Source organism: Desmodus rotundus, chromosome 10, assembly GCF_022682495.2.
Source record: "Desmodus rotundus isolate HL8 chromosome 10, HLdesRot8A.1, whole genome shotgun sequence".
Classification (NCBI taxonomy): domain Eukaryota; kingdom Metazoa; phylum Chordata; class Mammalia; order Chiroptera; family Phyllostomidae; genus Desmodus; species Desmodus rotundus.
This window is the reverse complement of record NC_071396.1, coordinates 83,369,877-83,389,637: the sequence shown is the minus strand read 5'-3', so window position 1 is coordinate 83,389,637 and position 19,761 is coordinate 83,369,877. Positions and strand designations below refer to the sequence as shown.

The 19,761-nt window shown below is 44.8% G+C and overlaps 1 protein-coding gene across 3 annotated transcripts in view; it reads left to right on the top strand.

Annotated features, from left to right (window-relative positions):
• Window positions 1-6,687, top strand: part of GAREM1 (GRB2 associated regulator of MAPK1 subtype 1) — a 175,977-nt gene extending 169,290 nt beyond the window's left edge. For 2 of the 3 annotated variants that reach the window (XM_053913334.1, XM_053913336.1), the window contains exons 5-6: window positions 15-181; window positions 1,604-6,687. In XM_053913334.1, the coding sequence (XP_053769309.1) occupies window positions 15-181; window positions 1,604-2,501 (1,065 nt within the window). In that variant the 3' untranslated portion in view covers window positions 2,502-6,687. The remainder of the gene's footprint in view (window positions 1-14; window positions 182-1,603) is intronic. The other variant, XM_053913335.1, reaches the window with a different exon arrangement.
• The last annotated feature ends 13,074 nt before the right edge of the window (window positions 6,688-19,761 follow it).

Here is a 19,761-nt window from a genome sequence, read left to right as displayed (position 1 = left end):
CTTTTCTGCGCCAGGTCAGGGAAGAGTGCCGGCTCCTGAACGCCCCACCTGTTCCACCCCGGAGCACAAAGCCTTTGTCCACCAGTCCCTCCATCCCTCCTCGCTCAGTCAAGCCAGCGCGGCAGCAGACTCGCTCTCCCAGCCCCACCTTGTCCTACTATTCGTCAGGGCTGCACGACATGTAAGTCTTCACGCCAGGGCCCTCTTCCATGCTCGTCGACCAGGTCATGGGGTCTTGAGAGCCTTGTTGAGGTAGCTGTCACAAGGCAGGTGGTGGGAAAGGAAATGTTCTTTATGGTCTTAAGTTTTCCTGGAACAGCATGTTGAGTTTGAGCTAGGATGAAAGAGCCAGTCTCCTAGGTAGAAAAGATCTCAGAGTCCGTGAGAAATTCAGTGATAGAGGCCAACTGAATTCTCTTAGAAGCAGCCCACAGGCCGCTCTCAGTTCTTACACACCAGCGCGGAGTTCCTTCTACTTCCGCTTCAACACAAGCAGACAGCACCTTCACCTGGGACTTAGCATTGAAAGGGACCTTTGCCTTGCTCTCTCCTTGGAATTTGTACGCAGGACAGGAAGCCCTTCTCGACCATCATGGTCAGGTAGTCATTCACTTCGGTCTGGATCCTTCTAGTGTTGGGAGCTCATTCCTTTGCCATGCAGCTCATTTCACTGTTGGCAAGTGCAGGTCACTTTTTTTTTAGAAATCTTTCATCACATCGAGCTGAAATCTATTTCCATGTAATTTCCAAGTATGTCTTATGTCTAGAGAAGCAAATACAGGTCCACCTTTACCTCTCTTTGTCAGCCTGTGGAAATGTAAAGTCAGCTAGGATGTAAGTCGTCTCAGTTCCTGTAGCAGTTTCCCCGGACGTCACTGTCTGGTCAGCCACCCCCGAGCATACTCTGGCCTCACTGTCACTCTTAAACTATGGCCCCAGAGCTGAATGCACTCACATGACTCCACTGCTGATCTTTTCAGTTTCAAGTAGCTCACCTTTGCAGGTATTTTTTGTTCTCCAGACATTTAAATCTTTATGCTATTGTGACTCACTGCACAGAAACTAAGGCAAGTGTAAGCATTGTACTTGCAGCATCTCCTCCTCCCTCAGGCTTTTGGATGGAAATAGAGTCATGGGTGGTGGTGATGCAGTCATGTCACTAGTGCAAGGATGGCAAGCACGAGGACCATAGACTGCTTTCGCACCCCACCCTCACCCCCTGCAGACATCACTAATCAATCACAGTGCCTGTTGATGATATGCCCAAACGTGGCCTAACAGTTTTTCTCATCATAAAGATCTAGGCATCCACTAACAAAGATTTTCTTGCTAGTTAAAAAAAAAGTTACATATTTGCTATCTCCACTGTAGCATTTTAAATCATTATGTTTATATCCATAATTATCAGTATTTTTAGTAATTTAAAGATTCTGTTTTTAAAACTCAATGAGGTTAGCAGGTACTTCACTGAATTCATGCTAAGAAATATCACGTATTTTTCTAACTACATTTTTCTAATCAGAAGTAAGATCTATGGGAGAAAGAAAGGCGTGGGATTGGACCTCTTTTTTTAACTAATCTCTTTTCTCTGCTTGCTTTGAAGCAGCGTTACTAAAAGCGACACCAGTCCTTCTGAAAGTGCTCCTGTTTCCTGCTATCCGTGTAACCGAGGGAAAGCTGACTCTGTGGACCTGAAGTCCCCCTCCGGAAGTCCTTCTGCCGACGCGCTCTCCTCCCGGCTCTCGTGGCCTAACCATTACTCCGGAGCAGCAGAGAGCCAGACCAGGAGCGACTTCCTGTTGGATCCAAGCCGGAGTTATAGTTATCCTCGGCAGAAGACCCCAGGCACACCAAAGAGAAACTGCCCAGCACCTTTTGATTTTGAAGGCCCTGAGCCCTTGGCCTGTCCCACCAGCCCAGCCCCTGCAGAGCCCAGTAGCAGCGTCTCCGGTTGTCCCAAGTCAGCCAGCTACTGCCTGGAGAGCACAGATCGGAAAAGTCTTGCAGTCGGCACAACCAAGCAGAGTATCTCGTGCCCTGCCTTGCCGCCCAGGGCCCCCAAACCAGTGGAAGAGAAAGCCTCCTCCGGAACTTCCCCTTTGCCTCTGAAAATCGATGGTGCTGAGGAAGACCCCAAGTCTGGGTCCCCGGACCTCTCTGAGGACCAGTATTTTGTTAAAAAGGGCATGCAGGACATATTCTCGGTCTCCTACCCCTTCTCATCCCCGCTCCACCTCCAGCTGGCCCCCAGGTCCTGTGGTGATGGCTCCCCATGGCAGCCGCCCGCCGACCTCTCGGGGCTCTCAATAGAAGAAGTGTCCAAGTCCTTACGGTTTATTGGTTTGTCTGAAGATGTCATATCGTTCTTCGTCACTGAAAAGATTGATGGGAATTTGCTTGTTCAACTAACAGAAGAAATCCTCTCAGAGGATTTCAAATTAAGCAAACTGCAGGTGAAGAAAATCATGCAGTTCATTAACGGCTGGAGGCCCAAAATATAGACCAATAACCCCAGCTAGCATTGAACAAAACTGATACACGTGTGCGCTAGAAGGGGTGGGCTGGGACACGATTTCATGTTTTTTGCACTAAGAACCTTCTCTGTAAATAGGGATAAGAGAAACTCTTACTATACGGATTCCGTTTTTGAATGGTGAACAGGCTATTTTGTACGTCAGTAAGAATGCTGTACAGAACACCTAGAGGTGTGCCTTGTACGCCACTCAACACTCAACAGCTGCTAAACAAAAGGCACGTTCAGAGAAGTAATTCTCACCCAATAGGCCTGTGCGAGAAGGTATGATATTTATTACAAAATAGCCAAAGCTGAAAGACATAAGAATCTTACACACACACACCCCCCACACACTTTTGAACAACAATTCCTTCCCTTGGGGAGAATCAACTTTAGACAATTAACTCTATTCTGTGCTCTGTTGTTTGGATTACTCGATGCTAATTGTTTTACTCTTGTGCCTGACAATGTTAGTGATCTGAAATGACACTTTAATGTTATATGCTTGGTGGGGATCTTTTCATCAGAAGGCATTTTCCAAAAGGCATGTGTTGACAGAAGATAAATGACTTCCTTAGAAATAGTGCAAACCATGACCACAACAGTGATCTGTAACTGCTGCTAACTTTGCTGAGCAGAAGAGAAAAACAGAATAGGTACCACACATGTGTGTATACACGATACAAATGTATATGTTTTAAACATAACTTTGAGTCTGATATTTTAGATAATGTCTGTTCACTTCCCAATATCCACTGAGGTATGGGGCCATTAACCTAGCTGACTCTCTTAGGAAGAGTAGACAGAATGGCCCAAAGGTTCTCAGAACCCTGCACCGTGAAGCTCAGACTTGTTAGAGCTTCATCACTAAAACCTTGGAAGGAATCAGTAGAGAGTCTATATGGAAGGGTTAAATTTGATTTTAAGCCCATGCGGGGCTGGGTTTGACATATGATACTCCCGTTCCGGTGTCTGGGGAAATGCCAGTTTCTGTCCAATGACAATTCTTCCCGGGTTTAAGGGTCTTATTCTCCTGATTTCTGAAGTGAGGCCTGAACAGATTTCCCCGAGTGTGTTAGGTGCTCTCAGATATCACACAACCATCTTCTGTTACTATATGGGCCACATCTGTTGAGTCATTTTTTAAAGTATTAATAAGAGTATTTGTTTAGTGCATAAACCTCTTCATTCCTCCCTTCCAAAGAAAATACATTACTACCATACTTTTATAAAGAATTTCAGAACATTATTCTGTCAAATTTTGCCAAATTGATTAAATATTCCAAAATATAATGGCCTCGCCGTCATTTTTCACTTTTTGTAGGAATATATATCTTAGCAAAGTTTTCGTTCGCCAAGCAAGCTGTCACCATATAAGCCTTGGAGGATGTCCCCAAATTCTGGATGTAGGGACACTCTGTGACTGAAGGTGTCAGTGACTTGCAGGATTTGCTTATATCTTATTACTCACTCTTCCTGCTCACCAAAATAAATTTAAAAAACGAAAGGCAAGACCCACCCATTTAATTTTGCATACCTGTGCAATATGGCTTTATTTCTTGGTGTTCAAGATATTTGTAATCTATCTCATGGTTTAGAATTGAGATGAATTGATACCTCTTTATTTTCCATCTTAAATGTCTTTTTAAAAAAAATTGTGCATAGAAGTTTTCAGTAGTGCACTCACTGGGCAGAAAGCCTCTCAGCTACTCTTATATGGAGAGAGCATCCTTCTCTCTGAGGGTCAACTTAGTAATGCTAACCTCTCAGAAGTTTCCCTTTAAAATAAAAACAGACAGGATGCCATTGAAAAGCTGCACTTTTTCTGGCAAACTCTCGCCAAATCCATTTTTATACACGTAGCCCTTGTACACAGTTCTCAAGTTCAGGCGGGAGGAAGGGTGAATTTGGGTTTACTACGGTGGTCACCCCACATAAACCACTGACTGCTTTTATCTTTTTTTGCAAAAACTTTACACAAAATAGTTTCTGTTTGTTTTCGTCTTGTCACACTTAGGTTGAGTTTGTGTTGATGGCAACAGAGAGACTCCTTGAGGGCAAGGCAGGGACTCTGGCCTTTGATTTGTGTGTTCAAAATCCATCAAGCTCTTTCCTGGGCCGGGCACTGGGCTGGCATGGCTCGGCAATGCTGCCCAAGGCCACAGCTCCTGCCCTCTTGGAAGTTATAATATTTCCATTACAAATCACAATTGCTGAGACTATGAATGTGGGCGGGGGGAGACGTGAAACCCTCTAGGCAGTCAGAGGTATGGAGAATTAAGTGTGTCCTGTCTTTAAAGAACCCACGGCTGAAAGAAATATGGCCTCTATTAAAGGGGAATAAAACAAATGTAATACCACAAGACAATGGCAACTTGGAATGTGTTGGAGGCAGAAAGCAACTCTGACTCCCACTGGCTAGTATTCTCTTTGACTGATTTGGGATTTTTTCTAATTGTAATAAGTTTCTCCAGCATCTCTAAAGCCACAGACAAATGTCATTGCCATTCCTGAATTGAATGTGCGTCCGTAGGGGACCTTGGACCCTGGCTAAAGAAGGCATGCTTAACCAGAGAGAATGAAGACAAGAAATCAGAGCAGGGGTAGGAAGGAAGCAGCCTTTCCCATCTGATAGCTGTGGTTTTTGTCATGAAAAGTGAGGGGTAGATATTCCCCACAGGCAGAACTTTTTCCAACCAACCAGGTCAGGACCAAGGACATCTGGTCAGTTCCCTGTAGACAGTGCAGCGACCGCGGTGCTTGGGGCAAAGTGTCTGTCCACGCGGGACCCTTTTGGGAGTCCTTAAATTCACGGCTAAAATCATCATGGCCCCATCAGACAAGAAAATCAGCAATAAACCAAACCAAGCAGCTGAAATGTAAAATGTGGACCTGGCTCAGGTTGGTGGGGAGAACTCAAACACACGTCAACTCCTTTTCAGAATCTTGCCAACGCCCGCACCGCCTCTCTCCTTGAAGTTGAGCGGCTCAACTTTATGAACTGTGAAATTTACATTTATACGCTTTCAACCCACATATACCATTTAAGTTTATGAAGTTGCAGCAAGCTGCCCGTTTGACTCCATTGCAGTGTTTATTCTTGTCTCATGTGGAAGTAAAACAACAATCTTACGGGAAAATATTATGACAGTCCATCCCAACTGTTCTCAGACACATCCACAAACACCCTTTGTTCACATTCCAGAACCACCTGCACGTCGTCCGTGTAGCTCCTCACGGAGCTCGGGGTAAGTGTGGATGGTAGGGGGTCCTTCATTTTCCAAACACTGTGTTAACAAGTCACTAGTCATCGTGCCTCAAGAGTATAAGATTAACATTTTGAATAACAAACTGGAAAACAAAACAGTTCTCCAAAGAACCTCGTGAACCAGTCAAAGAAAATTTTAACTTTGCCCACCAGAAGAGTTAGTTCTGATATTGGACACATGAGACTCTCAGAACTACATCCATTGGCTCATTTCCCACTGTTTTTCTAGTAATATAAATGCACCAGGCTGCTAGGGCAAGAGGAGCGGAATGCCCACAGTGGGACAGTGGAGAGTAGGGCTTTTCTGGTGTGGGGCCGTAGTAGTGTGGAATTTCTGTGGCCACTTCTTGTCAAATCGCATCGTTGAGTCTTTAAAATTTGGTGTTTTAACATTTGTCTAATTGTGAAAGCCAGAGGTAAACGTGATTTCAGTTAAAACTATATAGAACTATCTTCTGTAATTTTGCTGCTCTAATTTTTAGGCTATGATTTTTGTAATGAGCTTACCAGATTACAGATTTCCTTTGTTTACAATCTCATGTAGCAGGGCTCAGATTGTTTCTCAGCTATAAACCCCTTCTCCCACTTTCATATTAAGTTCCATTTAAAATGCTCTAAAACTGAGCTAAGCCTAAAAACTGAACTCCATTAAAAATGGCGGCATTGTCCTTAACTTCAATGGAAACGGTGTATTCTCTTCAAAGAATCTTATAACCTTTTACTGTTTCTTTGCTTGGAAAACTGAAGTTGTTAACTACCAGTTAACAGTTGCATTACTTCCCAGAGCATTATCTAGTGGGCCCAATGTGTACCTCAAGATAAACATGGTATGTTATGTCTAAAAATTCATTGTTGATCTAAATGGTTCTGAAATGTCTATAAATAAAGAAATTTTAAAAGTTGCTCTTCTTGCAATTTTTCCTCAGTGAGTCATACCTAGTGTACAGTTTTCTAGACTCTCTTCCCCATCCTCATTAAGGAGAAGGGAACTTGTCTAAAGGGATTCTTTTTTTTTTGACCTTTAAAAATATAGCTTTATTAAGATATACTTTGATAGATTATAAACTGCACATATTTAAAGCATACAATTTGATTAATTTTGACAAATACATTTACCCTTGAAATTATCACCACAATTAAGGTAATGAACTTATCAATTATCCTCATTTTCTTTTTTAATATTTATTGTTTATGCTGTTACAGTTGTCACTGTTTCTTCCTTTGCCCCCCCCTCCACCCAACCCACCGCCCCCCCACTTCCACCATCTCCACACCGTTGTCCATGTCCATGGGTCCGTCATACATGTTCTGTGACTAGTCCCTTCCCCTTCTTTCAATCAGTCCCCGCTTCCCTTCCCCTCTCACAGCTGTCAGTCTGCTCCCTGTTTCTGTGCCTCTGGTTCTGTTTTGCTTGTTAGTTCATTTTGTTCATTAGACTCCTCTTATAAGTGAGATCACAGGTATTTGTCTTTCACCGACTGGCTCATTTCACTAGTAAGTCCATTCTGTATTAACAAGAGACTGAAAACTCTGGCTGTTGTGCGGAGCAGAAGCTGGGAAGCAGTAACGCCACGGCCTTCTAGCAGAGCCTGGTGGTACCTGTGGGCTCAGGAGCTAGGACAAAGGACCAGGGGAGATGAACTGAGGGGCTCTACAGAAGGCGAGCGTGTTCGGACAGAGAAAGATAGCACAAGTGCCTGTCTGCGGCTTTTCTCTCACCGGATCTCTTTGGTTTAAGTTTTTAAGTTACGTAATTACATCTAGCATAAACCAGTGAGCAGAAATGGTTGAAGGTGCTAGAGAAAATCAAGAGCTGTGGGACCCATCTGTAAATTGCACAGAGAGGTGGGTAAATGGCAAGTAGAGGTTGATTAAGAGGGCTTTTACTGTACTCCAAATAGTGCGAGACGAATAGCTTCCCAGCATTTATGCCCTAAATTTTTCTGGTGGTTTTTTGTTTGTTCGTTCGTGTATGAAGCCATTTGATTGGGAGGGCTTTGGGGGAGGGCAGAAGGTAGGGGAAGACCTGAGATCAGATGTCCCGAGGCCGGCTGGAACTTCCCCCTGCCCACCCCACCAGCGTCACACTGGGAAAAAAAAAAAAGCCTTTTCCCCCCCCTACATGTTAACGACTACTTATAATTTTGGTAAGAGAAATAAAATTGGTAAAGGAAGACTGGGTACCCCCTAACCCAACATTTCTAGGTCTCAGCACTGTTGATGTTTTAGAGGGGATAGTTCTTTGTGGGGGCTCTTCCTGTGCACTGTGGGATGTTTCACAGCTTGGTGGCCTCTACAGACCCAGATGCCAGTAGCAGCTCCTCTAAGTCGCAACCATCAAAATCGTCTCTAGACGTTTCTAAATGTGCCCTGGGGGACACAATGGCCCCAGGTTGAGAACCACTGCCCTAAATCCTGAGAGGACAACCAGGGGCCTGAGAAGCAATGGAAGGAGCGTGGAGCCTGACTCCAGCTGGCACATTTAAGCATACCTGCTTTTTCCTCCTGAGTGATGGGGACTCATTGGAACGAAAGTCTTACTGTTTTCTTTTACTAGACAGTGCACCCCCAAATCATTCATTCTATCTTAGTACTTCTGCCTTCAACCCTTCTGCCCTATTCCACAGGGAGAACACCTGTGACTAAACCCATAGGTGACCAGTTTCCTGGAAGAAACTATGGGATCCACAGAGGTTGCCTAAAACGTCCAAGGATCTTCTACCTCACGGTCCTGTGAGTGCTTACATCACATAGACACTAGGACATACGACTCCCCCAAACTGGACACTGCAAAGTAAATTCAAGCTGAGAAATAAGTTGGGTTAGAATCAAATATGTTTGAAATCCTGCATATCAGAAGTGAGAAAAAGCCAAATCATTGAAAACAGTGAGTACTGGGTAAATTCTTATTTCATGGAATGGATTCTCCCTTAAGCCCTTGCCCCCACTCAGCCCCTGATTGCTTACCTCACTTATACACACACCCTCCAGCACTTGCCGAGCAGCACCCCGAGGCTGCTCCGCCGTCGCTCCTCTGTGCGACAGAGCTCTCCGTGCGTACCTCTGACCCCTTGGACACTGTATGCTCTTTGGTGTCAGGGCCTATGGCTTTTACTGTACATCTTCAGGAGTAAATGCAACTGGATGTTCTCCTGAATGTCGGCATGAATGCCATCCCATTTCTGATGGCAGCCAGTCTTTGTGCCACCAAGGTCACGATCCTGCAGCCACAGGATAAGAACAAGTTAAAGTGAAGAGAATGGTATACATGAAACTCGTATGGGTCGTAAAATTTATGAGTAGAATAAAAGAGCAAGATATTAACTTGTGATCCCAGATTGAGTTTGCATCATTTGCCAATGAATACATTTTTCTTCTAACGGTTTGATTAAGCCAATGACTTCATTTTTTTTTTATGGACATGATGAACTGAACAAGATCAGTGTGTTCCCGTGGACTGACTCAAAAATTGGCCCTCAAAGACACACATGATTGAAAAGTAGTAGATAAGGTTGGATGACCTAAGCTAAGAGTGATCCCAGGACCAAGGCAGTGGTGGGTGAAGATAAGAAACCACTTCAGGGTGCTCAGAAGCACACCTGGCCAGGAGGCCTTGTGCAGGTGGAAGGAAATGCCATCTATGGGCAGATCAGAGACGTTTAGAGCCACAGAGGGCCTTGGAAGTAACTGGGTCCAACATCTTAACTTTATAGGAATGAAACCCATAGAGGGTACATGATACCCCCAGACCACAAAAGGTTTGCAACAGAACCAGGGCTAGAAATACAATCTCCTGGTTCCCTGTTTTGTACTCCTTCCAATGAAATACTCTCTCCTGATTTCTTCAAATTTTAACTTTTTTAAATAACATTTAATGGGGTTTTTTGTTTGTTTAGCTTTTGGAATGCCCTACCCAAGGCCAAAAAAAAAAAAAGAGAGAGAGAGAAAGGAGACCATCTTGAACTGATGTACCCTAGGAAGTCCTAGCTGGAAATCAAGAGAAACCTCCCCTGCTTTTCTGCTTATAAAACGGAAGCTCTGGACATGTCTCCTGCTTTTCCATCAAAAAAGATGACTCTGGAGATATAAGTGAAACAGGTATAAGATTTTTTTAGGATATGCCGCTTTCAGATATAAGATTTGTAAAATGTAAAATCACAGAGGGCACACACCTTCATCTCACTAGAGATGGAGGGCAAGCCCCTAGGAAGAATTTACAAACTGAGCCACGTAGGGGAAGAAGCAGCTGTAGTACTGAACATGGCCGCATGGTGTCAGGCTTTTCTAACAGGCTAAAGGTTACCCCAGGATTAGTCCAGTCAACTCCGATGAAGCACAATGGTGAGTCAAGGATTAGCACAGAGGTAAATTTCAAGTCCAGTCATATTGGTGGTCTCTGTCTTCCCACTAATCACTTTTCTACTTCTTTCAGTCAGCCAAAAGCATGAGAATGCTGACGTTATGGAAACCAATAAACAGAAAGAAGTGGGTCAAAGAAGGAGGAATTTGAAAGTGGGGCACATAGAGTTTTTCAAGCCATATGTCCATGGAGAAGAGGGTAGAGAGGGGGTTTTCAAAGTAAAAAATTGACCTGTCAGAAGCCTTTCCCCGTTTTGGGTTTGAGTCTCCGGAATTTTGAAAGTGAATTGTGCAAATCAGAAGCTCTTGAGTGAGAAGTTATACCTCATTTTTTAAATTCCATGGCTGGTTTTGAGCAACAAAACCCTCAGCCAGAAACAAAATCGATCAAGTATCATTACAGCAAAACTGACGTTCAGTTAGGCTTGAAAAAGCACATCTCCTTCAATCCTCCCTCACCTCACAGCCAAACCCTGAGCCTGCCTAACTGAGCCTGGAAGGAAGAACAGAGCAAATACGAATTCTAACAAAGATGATGTCAGACTTGCATTTTTGCATACATATGTTCATTCTCTACGCTTGTTACTACTCTCAGTAACTAACACAGTTGTTGACAAGGTATAGGACGTCTCTCTTTCAGTTCAACTTTTAAGGACATGACTGATGTTACAAATTTAGTAAATGACCTATGATTTCAGTTTTAGTTTAGGTTGCCATCTTGAAACAGTATAATTTCCAATAAAGATTCTTCTATAACCATACTTAACCTGTTTTTTTTTTTTAAATTCTCACCCAAGTACATGCTTATTGATTTTAGAGAGAAAGGAAGGGAGGGAGAGACAGGGAGAGAAACATCAATGTGAGAGAGAAACATTGACCAGTTCATACCCTGACTGGGGACCGAACCCTCAACCTAGGTATGTGCCTTGACTGGGAATCAAACCAGACAATGCTCCAACCAATTGAGCCACACCGGCCAGGGCTTAACCTGTTTTAAGTCGCACTTCAGTGATTGGTGAATAAGGGGTATGGAAATACCACGATTATAGTAATTTATACAGTACCAGCGTCCATGAATCAGTTAATCATTCAGTTTGTTATTCGGAAGGTTGAGATAACTAGCTTATCTTTCACAGATAATGAACTGTAAAGGAACAGTCTGAAATATGGAATGGGAAAATGAAGTACATGTTCTCTTTATTCAATTAACTATTAGGTATATCTTACCAGAATTAATGCTCAAGGGATAAAATGCTATTATTATACCCTTGTCGGCTTCTTTGAGAGATGTGGTGTTTATTTTTTGCCTTACCATGTTGCCAGTATTGGCCATTACTAGAGTATTCACCTTGCATCCACAGGCTTCGTCCCTTCCGACTGTAACCCAATGCGAGGGTATGATTTCAGTGTGGGATTCTGAAGGGGAAAGCAGTGGCTGCTGGGGATGAGAATGCGACACCCTGCAAGCCCTCAGCAATTCCAGCATGGTGTTCCGGGCTGTGGGTCACCCAACCTATTTCACTTCATCTCCTGACCAAGCTCAGCCGCGTGCTCTCCCAAGTGCCCCCGGCAGGTCTGATGTTACGGTAATGAAGGACCCCGGCTACTCTGTCTTCTCCTATTCTGGCTTTCTCCTCACACTTCTTTCCCCAGAACTTCTTAGATCTTCACCCAGACTTAGCCCAAATTTCACATTTCCCCGAATTCCTCTTTTGCTATCTCATTTTCCAGTTAGCTCATTATGATGTTTTAAAGCTTCCAACCTGCCCTGGCTAGTGTGCTCAGTTGTTTGGAGCATCCTCTGCTAAACTGAAAGGTCGCAGGTTTGGTTCTCAATCAGGGCACATGCCTGGGTTCAGTTTTGGTCCCCGGAAGGGGAGTGTGTGAGAGGCAACCGATTGATGTTTCTCTCTCTTCCCCTCCCTTCCCATCTCTCTAAAATCAATAAGCAAGTCCTCTTGTGAGGATTTTTTTTAATGCATTTTCCAACCTGATTTTCCTACACCTGTTCTTACAGCCAGAGACCCAGCAGGTAAACAACAGTGGAGAGAGTGGGTTGATCTCACAGTCAGATGGAAGAAGCCAGGGCAGCTGGTGTGAGGTCGTGTGGGTTCTTTATTTGAGGTAATTTGAGAGAAGTGCCTACTATTATTCCCCAGCAATAAAAAGTTATCTTTCTAATACTTCATGCACAAATGTTAAAGACAGGTTTGAAATTACTCTTAGTATCAACAAAATATTGATCAGCCAGCCCCAGCCCTCTGGCATGCCCCTATGGGACACGCCCATTATGTTTAGGGGAGAGTGGGTCTCATTGGCTCCCAGGTTGACCAACACTGTCTCTCATTCTCAGCCCTGGCCCCTGCACCCAGCCCTGCCAGGCTGACCCCCTGCTGCTCTTCATCCACCTGGGTCCTGGGCATGGCCTCAGGTTAGACAGCTGCTCCTGCAAACAGGTGCCACTTTAGATACACATACAGGCACTTTCCATCCTCCTCTGTCCCCGCCCGTCCCCAGCATCACTATAAACCTTCTGTGTGCAGCTGCTCCACTAGTGTGAGTTACAGATGTGCTTTCTTATAATTCCAGGTGTCCAGCAGGTACACCCACATACGCTACAGACACATGTTCTCTCAGAGTCTTAGAGTTCAGACCCCTGGGGAAACGGGCCCATAGTGAACCACCGGCCTCTTCACCACTGCACCCTCAGTGCCAATAACTGAACACCTTTGGAGTCGGCCAGCCCTGAACAGGGATCAGATCTCTGCTCCTGGTTGTCGGTGTGACTGTGGCCTCCTTTTCTCACCTATAAAATGAGAATAATGACAACTTCTCAGAGTGGTTATAAAAATTAAATGAGTTGATACATATGAGCATCTTGAAATAACACTAAGTTCAAAGTACAACTTAATTCTGTTTTGAAATATAACTAAGCCCCTTTAGAAATGAGGGAGAAGGTGGCGGTGGGAATAAACTACATATTCCTTCCATTCATCCATTCATTCAGCAAGGGCTGTCGAAGCGTATGTTGTTTTCAGCATGCACCTGGGTGCTAAGCTGCTCTGCTGAGTAAGACACAAGCTGATGATTTATAGACAGCTAGGCCAGTCATAAAATCACTTATTGAGTGCCTACTGCGTTTCATGCATTGTAACATAGCAAATTACATGCACTGTCTCATTATCAGAAGCAATGAGAGGCAGCTGCTAGTGTTAGTCCCATTTTTGTGGATGAGGAAACTGAGTCAAAAAGGGTGACTTGTCCAAGGTCACGTGGCAAGTGACTGACCCTGAATTCAAACCCAAGTCTTTCTGACCCAGTGTCCACGCTGTCGTGCGGGGATTTGTACAAGGTGCTCTGGGAGCTCGGAGGGCAGAACATCCTGGCATCGTGAAGCTCAGTCAGTGTCCTGAAGGAAGTGGCATCTAAGCAGGAACCTGGAAGAGAAGCAAGAATTAGGATGAGGAATGGGAGGGAGGAAGAAGGTGAAGAATATTTGAGGAAAGAAAATGGTATTTTTGAAGTGGTGGAGATGTGAGAAAGCATAGCATCATTTACAGAAATTACTCAGCAGACTGGAGTGTAACAGGTAAAGAAAGTTAGTGAGAAATGGAGCAGTAGCCAAAGGCCTCTCCATGAACGTCATTGCAAAGCAGGCAAGGGAGTCTGCCCTTCATCCTGAAGTCAGGAGAGGAACTTCATCATTGGAAGTAGGGAAGCGACATGAGCAGACAGAAGCACTGGGAACGCAGGGTGGGAAATGGGTTGAAAGGAAGCAAACCTGGGCTCGGGAGAGTAATTGGGAAGTCACACTTAAACGCATGCAAGTGGCACGGGAGCCTGGATGGGGTAGCAGCCATGAGGATGTACAGAAATGGACCAGCTAGAGCAAAATTTAGGGGGCAAAACCAAAGGATTTGGTGGTTGATCAAATGTGGCAGCTAGTATTTATCTTTGAAGCCCATGCCTGAAGCTTTTCGAAGCCCCACATGACTATAAATTTGTCACACTTCCACCACTCCCCCTCTTAATGCAATATGGGAAGGGAGAATAAAAAGCTAATATCATGATAATATTCTGGTGGCTACTAGATGTGAGAAGAAATAATTGGATATTAGTTTTATTGCAAATGATGATACTCAAGGCAGAATCTCCGCTGGACCCTTTCCTGCTTAGAAGGATGACGTGGGAACCCAGTCACGCAGGTCCCTCAGAGGATGAGCTGGGTGGGGACCTACGGGGATATCCCTAACTAGGGTATCCTGCTGTCCCATTGCCTGCCACACTGGCCACCGCAACCACGGCATGCCTGGGATTTCCCCAAAGTCAGAGGCTGCTGCGACCGGCTCCCCAGGGGTGCTAGAGGCTGCACTCCTGCTGCTCAGGGCTGCGGAGCCCACCCGGCTGTGCCCAGAGCGCCTTCAGCAGCTGCTGTGGAAGAAGGATCGCAGCATGCCAGGAGTGAGGCAGTGGTGGGACAGCAGATGGCATCCAGAATGTCCACTAGGGCAACAGGATAGAAAAGACACTGAGGAACAGGGAGGGAAGGAGACGCTGCCTCAGCTTTGGGTGAGCTGCTCTTCAAGTTTACCACTGGGGCCTGTGTGTGGCTGCACTGAACTAAAGGCCAACTACAGCAGCTCAGCTAAGTAGAAGTTTGTTTCTCTCAAGTAACAAGAAGCCCAAAAGAAGGCAACTTAGGACTTGCACAGCTGCTCAAGGTTATCACCCAGGAACCAGGTCCTGCCAGTGCCCTGCTCCCAGGCCCTCACCTGTGGCGTTTGTCCTCATGCTCATGACTTGGATCCTGTACCTACCAGCATGTTTCCTGACTTGGAAGCAGAACGCATGCTTGGAAGTGGGAAGAACAAAAGACACATATCAAAGGACTCTGTCTCTTTTTAATCAGGAAACATATTTCCCACAAGCCCTGCCCCACAGATTTCAACTTGGCGAAAACTAGGTCACATGTCCACCCCAAGCTGCAGGAGTCACATAGGTGAGTATTTCTAAGCCAGAACAAATCAGGGCTCTGAGCAAGAAGAGATCAGGCATTGAATAAGCAACTGCAGTATCAGCACAGGCCCTTACACAAGGCAAACGCACCCTCCCCAAAGTTGACTGCAGGTGTGCGGCCATCCTGCCAGAGATATATTTAGTATGGGAGTCAGAAGCTGAGGACAGAACTCAGCTCTGGAACTTAGGTCATTATCTGTCTGGGATCACAGCCTCATTCATGCTTGTATTTGCAGTCCTCTCAAACCCATCGACACTTCCTGACAAATGTGGTATATTCTATTGCAGCTCCTGGAAACACATAATGTCTATTAGTATATGAAAGGCTCTGAGAAACTTTCAGTAGAAACCTGTTTGATTATACTTAACCCAACATTTCTCCAACAGCTTTGGAAATGTTGGTGTAAGCCAGTAACTTGAGATTATCTATGTTAGTTCTTATTGGCCATGCGGTTCACTAAAAATTAAGCTGCTAGCAGGATATAAGAATTATGACACCCCCCCCCCATGTAACAGGAAGTACAAGGCCCGTTTGCTGGGCGTGCAACCTGTGCAGTCACGCAGGGCCTGCCTCATGCTTAGAACTGCCCCACACTTGGGTTAATGCCCCACTTGGCCATCCTGAAATTAATTTTTGAACACGGAGCTCCACATTTTTATTTTGTATTGAGCCCAGCAAGCTTTATAGCTCGTCTCTCGCAAACAGGATAAAGACCAGATATACATGATTCATACTTTTAGCTTTTTCCTATTTCAAAAGCAGCAGTCACTGGCTAGTTTAAATATGTTTGCCCTTCTTGCTGACATGCATAAACATATGAAAATGCTAAAATGACCCTGGCTGGTGTAGCTCAGTGGATTGAGCACGGGCTTGTGAACCAAAAGGTCATCGGTTTGATTCCCAGTCAGGGCACATGCCTGGGTTGAGGTCTGGGTCCCCAGTGGGGGGTGCACAAGAGGCAACCACACATTGATGTTTCTCTCCCTCTCTTTCTCCCTCCCTTCCCCTCTGTATAAAAATAAATAAATAAAATCTTTTAAAAAAAGAAAATGCTAAAACAGAAAAGTGTTCTCTCATCTCAACACCGTTCCCCTACTAGTTGGGAGTTGGGGAAAGAGTTATGTCAAATTAGTATCAAATGTAGTGAAAATAAGAAATTAGACTCACTCGAAGAAGAATTTAAAGCAAACCTTTTTTAAAACAGTACAACAATTAAAGCAGCCAGTCTTTGAGTGCCTTGGGAAAGAAAATCATGTTTTATTAATTCACGTGTGTTCAACATATAACATAATACACGGACTACAGTAGAGCCTGGTTGGCTGATTGGTTGAAATAGTGGTTGATGAATGAATGAATTTGACAAAGCTCATCCAGAACTTAGAGATACTCTCTAGGCAGGCAGAGCCACGACCCAGGCACCCGCCACAGACTGATGAAACCCGACATCTACTTCTCTACTGCTAATTTTTTTGTCATTTTTTTTGTCAATTTTGGGGGAGTTTTTGAAACTTGAACAAATGCTGGAATAGGAGCTACTCAGGTTACTGCAAAGGACACACACAGGCAGCAAGCACCAATCTAACCAGTACTCCACGCTGAAGGAAACACCTAAGAATGGGAACAAAACTCACACTCAGATCAAGGTCAGAGATCTTCTCAACTAGAATTTTTTGTTGACATCTCTGGAAGTTGACAAGAATGATATGATGGTATAAGCAAGAAACAGAAATAATAAAGGAGCTAATTTCTTTAGCCTTGGGTCCAGGCAAATAAGTGGTTTTTAATGTATCTTTCCCCATCCTACCACTTTCATCCCAAACTGTATTTATGTGAGCGTTATCACCACAACCCCCATGAATGGAAGGCAAACAGCCATCACAGGGAAAAAAAGAGCCGTGTCTTCCACAAAGCACACTGTGTGAATCAGTGTACCTCTCTATGTAGGACAGTCCATGTCTAATTTTCTTTGACTTTGACCCATTTCATAAAGCCCAGCACAAACTTTATTCTTTGGTCAAGGAATGGAGAAGAGTAAGCTCATGGTCTAATAGCACCTTCTCCCCGGCCAGGAAGGAGCCTTCGGTAGCTGTGGGCTGAGGTGTGGAATGAGCAAACTCTTTGTAGGTTTGCGTAGTTATTCTTGTGCTGCAGTCGGCCGCTTTGCACACAGTCCTTTCTGCACACTGTGCCTCATCGCCTTCGGCGCCTTTGCACTCGTCCCTCTTCTCTTCATTTTGAGATCAGGAATGCTTTTCCGTTCCTGCAAGCGAGCATAGCTTGTATCGTAGTTTAGCCGTGAGAGATGTTGGGGTCATTTAGATGATAGTCCGGTGTCATTGGGAACAGTATTGGAAAAATATAATTGCCTTTGAGAAGCAAGAACCAGGCTTTCATACATTTAAAAGAGGGAAGTTAAGCCCAAAGGAAAAAGCAATGGGGTTTGTATATTAGCAGAAAGAGGGAAGGAGATTCTTTTTCATTTTTTTTTATGTAAGATAGCAAGATGAGGAGCCAACAGGGTATTGACCTTTTCATTGCAAGGAAAGAGTTGGCATTTAGATTGCTTTTCTGAATCAGGAGCTAGGTCTTTCATGTCTTTACTCTCTACAGCGATTTGCCGGTGGGGGATGTGTGGTAGTAGCTGTTGGTTATTTGATGGGTGGTTGACTGCCTGGGTTGATCGGTGGATTTAAATTCAGCAGATTCTTCTATCTTCTTCTTCAGTGTTAGAGTGTTACCAGACTAAAGGGATCTGCTTGCCTTCACACCTCAGAGCCCAAGAAGACACCAACAGGAGTTTGCAGCAAAGAAGGACACGGGTTTATTTTTAGGAAGTGGCCTGTGCCTGGAGGCAGGTGAGCTAATTCTCAAAGACCTGGGTCCCCATGGCTTCCAGGGAGTAGGTTATATAGGTGAAAAATCATTAATTGTGGGACTAAAGGAATTAGAGTCATGTTCAGTTCTGTGGTCAGCGTTGTGGTCTCTGCTGATTGGTCAGTGCTAGGGTAGGGATAGTCGATCACTGCGTCTGGTCCTGAGGTCAGCCATGGTGTCGTTTTGTGTGATTTCGTTTTTCTGGGCCTGGAGCTGAAACTCAGCTGAGGCCTGGATGTCATCTCTCATTTGACTAGAACTCTGTCTCTGGAGTCAACAGACCCGCGGCTCTGTCCCTAACACTGTTTGATTCTGACCAGAACCTCGTTGTCCTGAGGGCTTAATGATTAAGGGAGCAGACGTGCAGAGGAGAAGGAGGCAGGTGAGTCAGGGAGCTGGACGAAGCCAGTTTGAGTCACAAGGAAAGAAAGGATAAAACATCATAGTAAAGAAATGAAGTCTCTATGCAGTTACCAGAGCAGTCTTTTTCTTACTCCTGGTCTCTGTCACACGATGCCTCACCCTGGCCCTGTCCTCAGTAATGGTTGAACTGTTACTCCACAGGGGCCTGGCCCTGCATAGGCCTTCCTAGGACCAGCTGGTAGTGTGTAGGTTCTTGACTTCATGTAGGAAAGATTTCACAACACGAGTCCAGATGACTATGTGGGTACATTCATGAAAGCTGGGGACAGTGAAACAAGGAAGGGCTCAGCATGGAAGAAGCAGCAGGAGAGCCCAGGCTGGGCTGCCTGAGCTCACCAGGAAGTCAGAGAACAGGGGGCCCTGGAGACAGGTTCTGATGATTAGCCTCTCAGGCAGCTGCCACTGCCCATTGCTTCCTGATTGCAAGTCCTGTGGGGTCCCTTGGGGTTTTGGAGATGCCTGCCTGGGGGTGGGGAGGGGGAGAAGTGAGGGAAGAGGAGGGAGCAGCACAACCATCCTTTGTCTTGAGGCTTTTATCTCTCTCTTGAAAAGGGGAATCTTAAGGGAGGTCTCAGGGGAGGGTTTCAACAGAATACTCATCAGCTTTTCTGGGTGTGCCTTTCCTAGAGCTGTGGTCTCCAGTGACGGTCAGCGCCAGGGGGTCATTAGTCACTGCAGCTGGTCCTGGCCTAGCCCTCCTGGTTTTGCTGGTTTTTTGGGCCTGGAGCTGAAATACAGCTGAGGCCTAAGTGTTATCTTCAGGGAGGTGACCTTCTGTATCTGGCTGTAAAGTGCTCGGCCGTTGTGTTCGGCTGTTTCCCTTTTCCACTTGCCACGGGATTTTCCTAGCTTCTCACTGTCCTGCCTCAGAATCAGCATGTGTGTTCTCATATTAGTACCATAAGGGGCCATTCTCCTCCAGAAGATGAATTTGGGTATAAGCTTCTCATTTTTTTTACTAGATTGTAAGCTCCCCTGTCTTCTTTATCTCAGTCCTGCTCCACCCTTGCCCTTCAGCCTGACCCTCCCTGGCCACGTTTGATAAATATCAATGATGTCAGATTGGTGAATTTACGCAAATTAAACATTTAATGTAATGTTTAAATTAAACATGCTTTTGAAAACAAACTCTTCTTTAAGTAGTGTTTCTATAAAAGAAGATAAATGTTTGCCAGAAGTAATAAATGTCTTTAAATAGCTATTTACCTAAACATTTAAAAAATCTTTTTGGTACTTAAAATTGAAGCCTACATTTAGTTTCCAGTCCGATGAAATAATCTGTCACGGCTTTTTAAAAAAGCATCC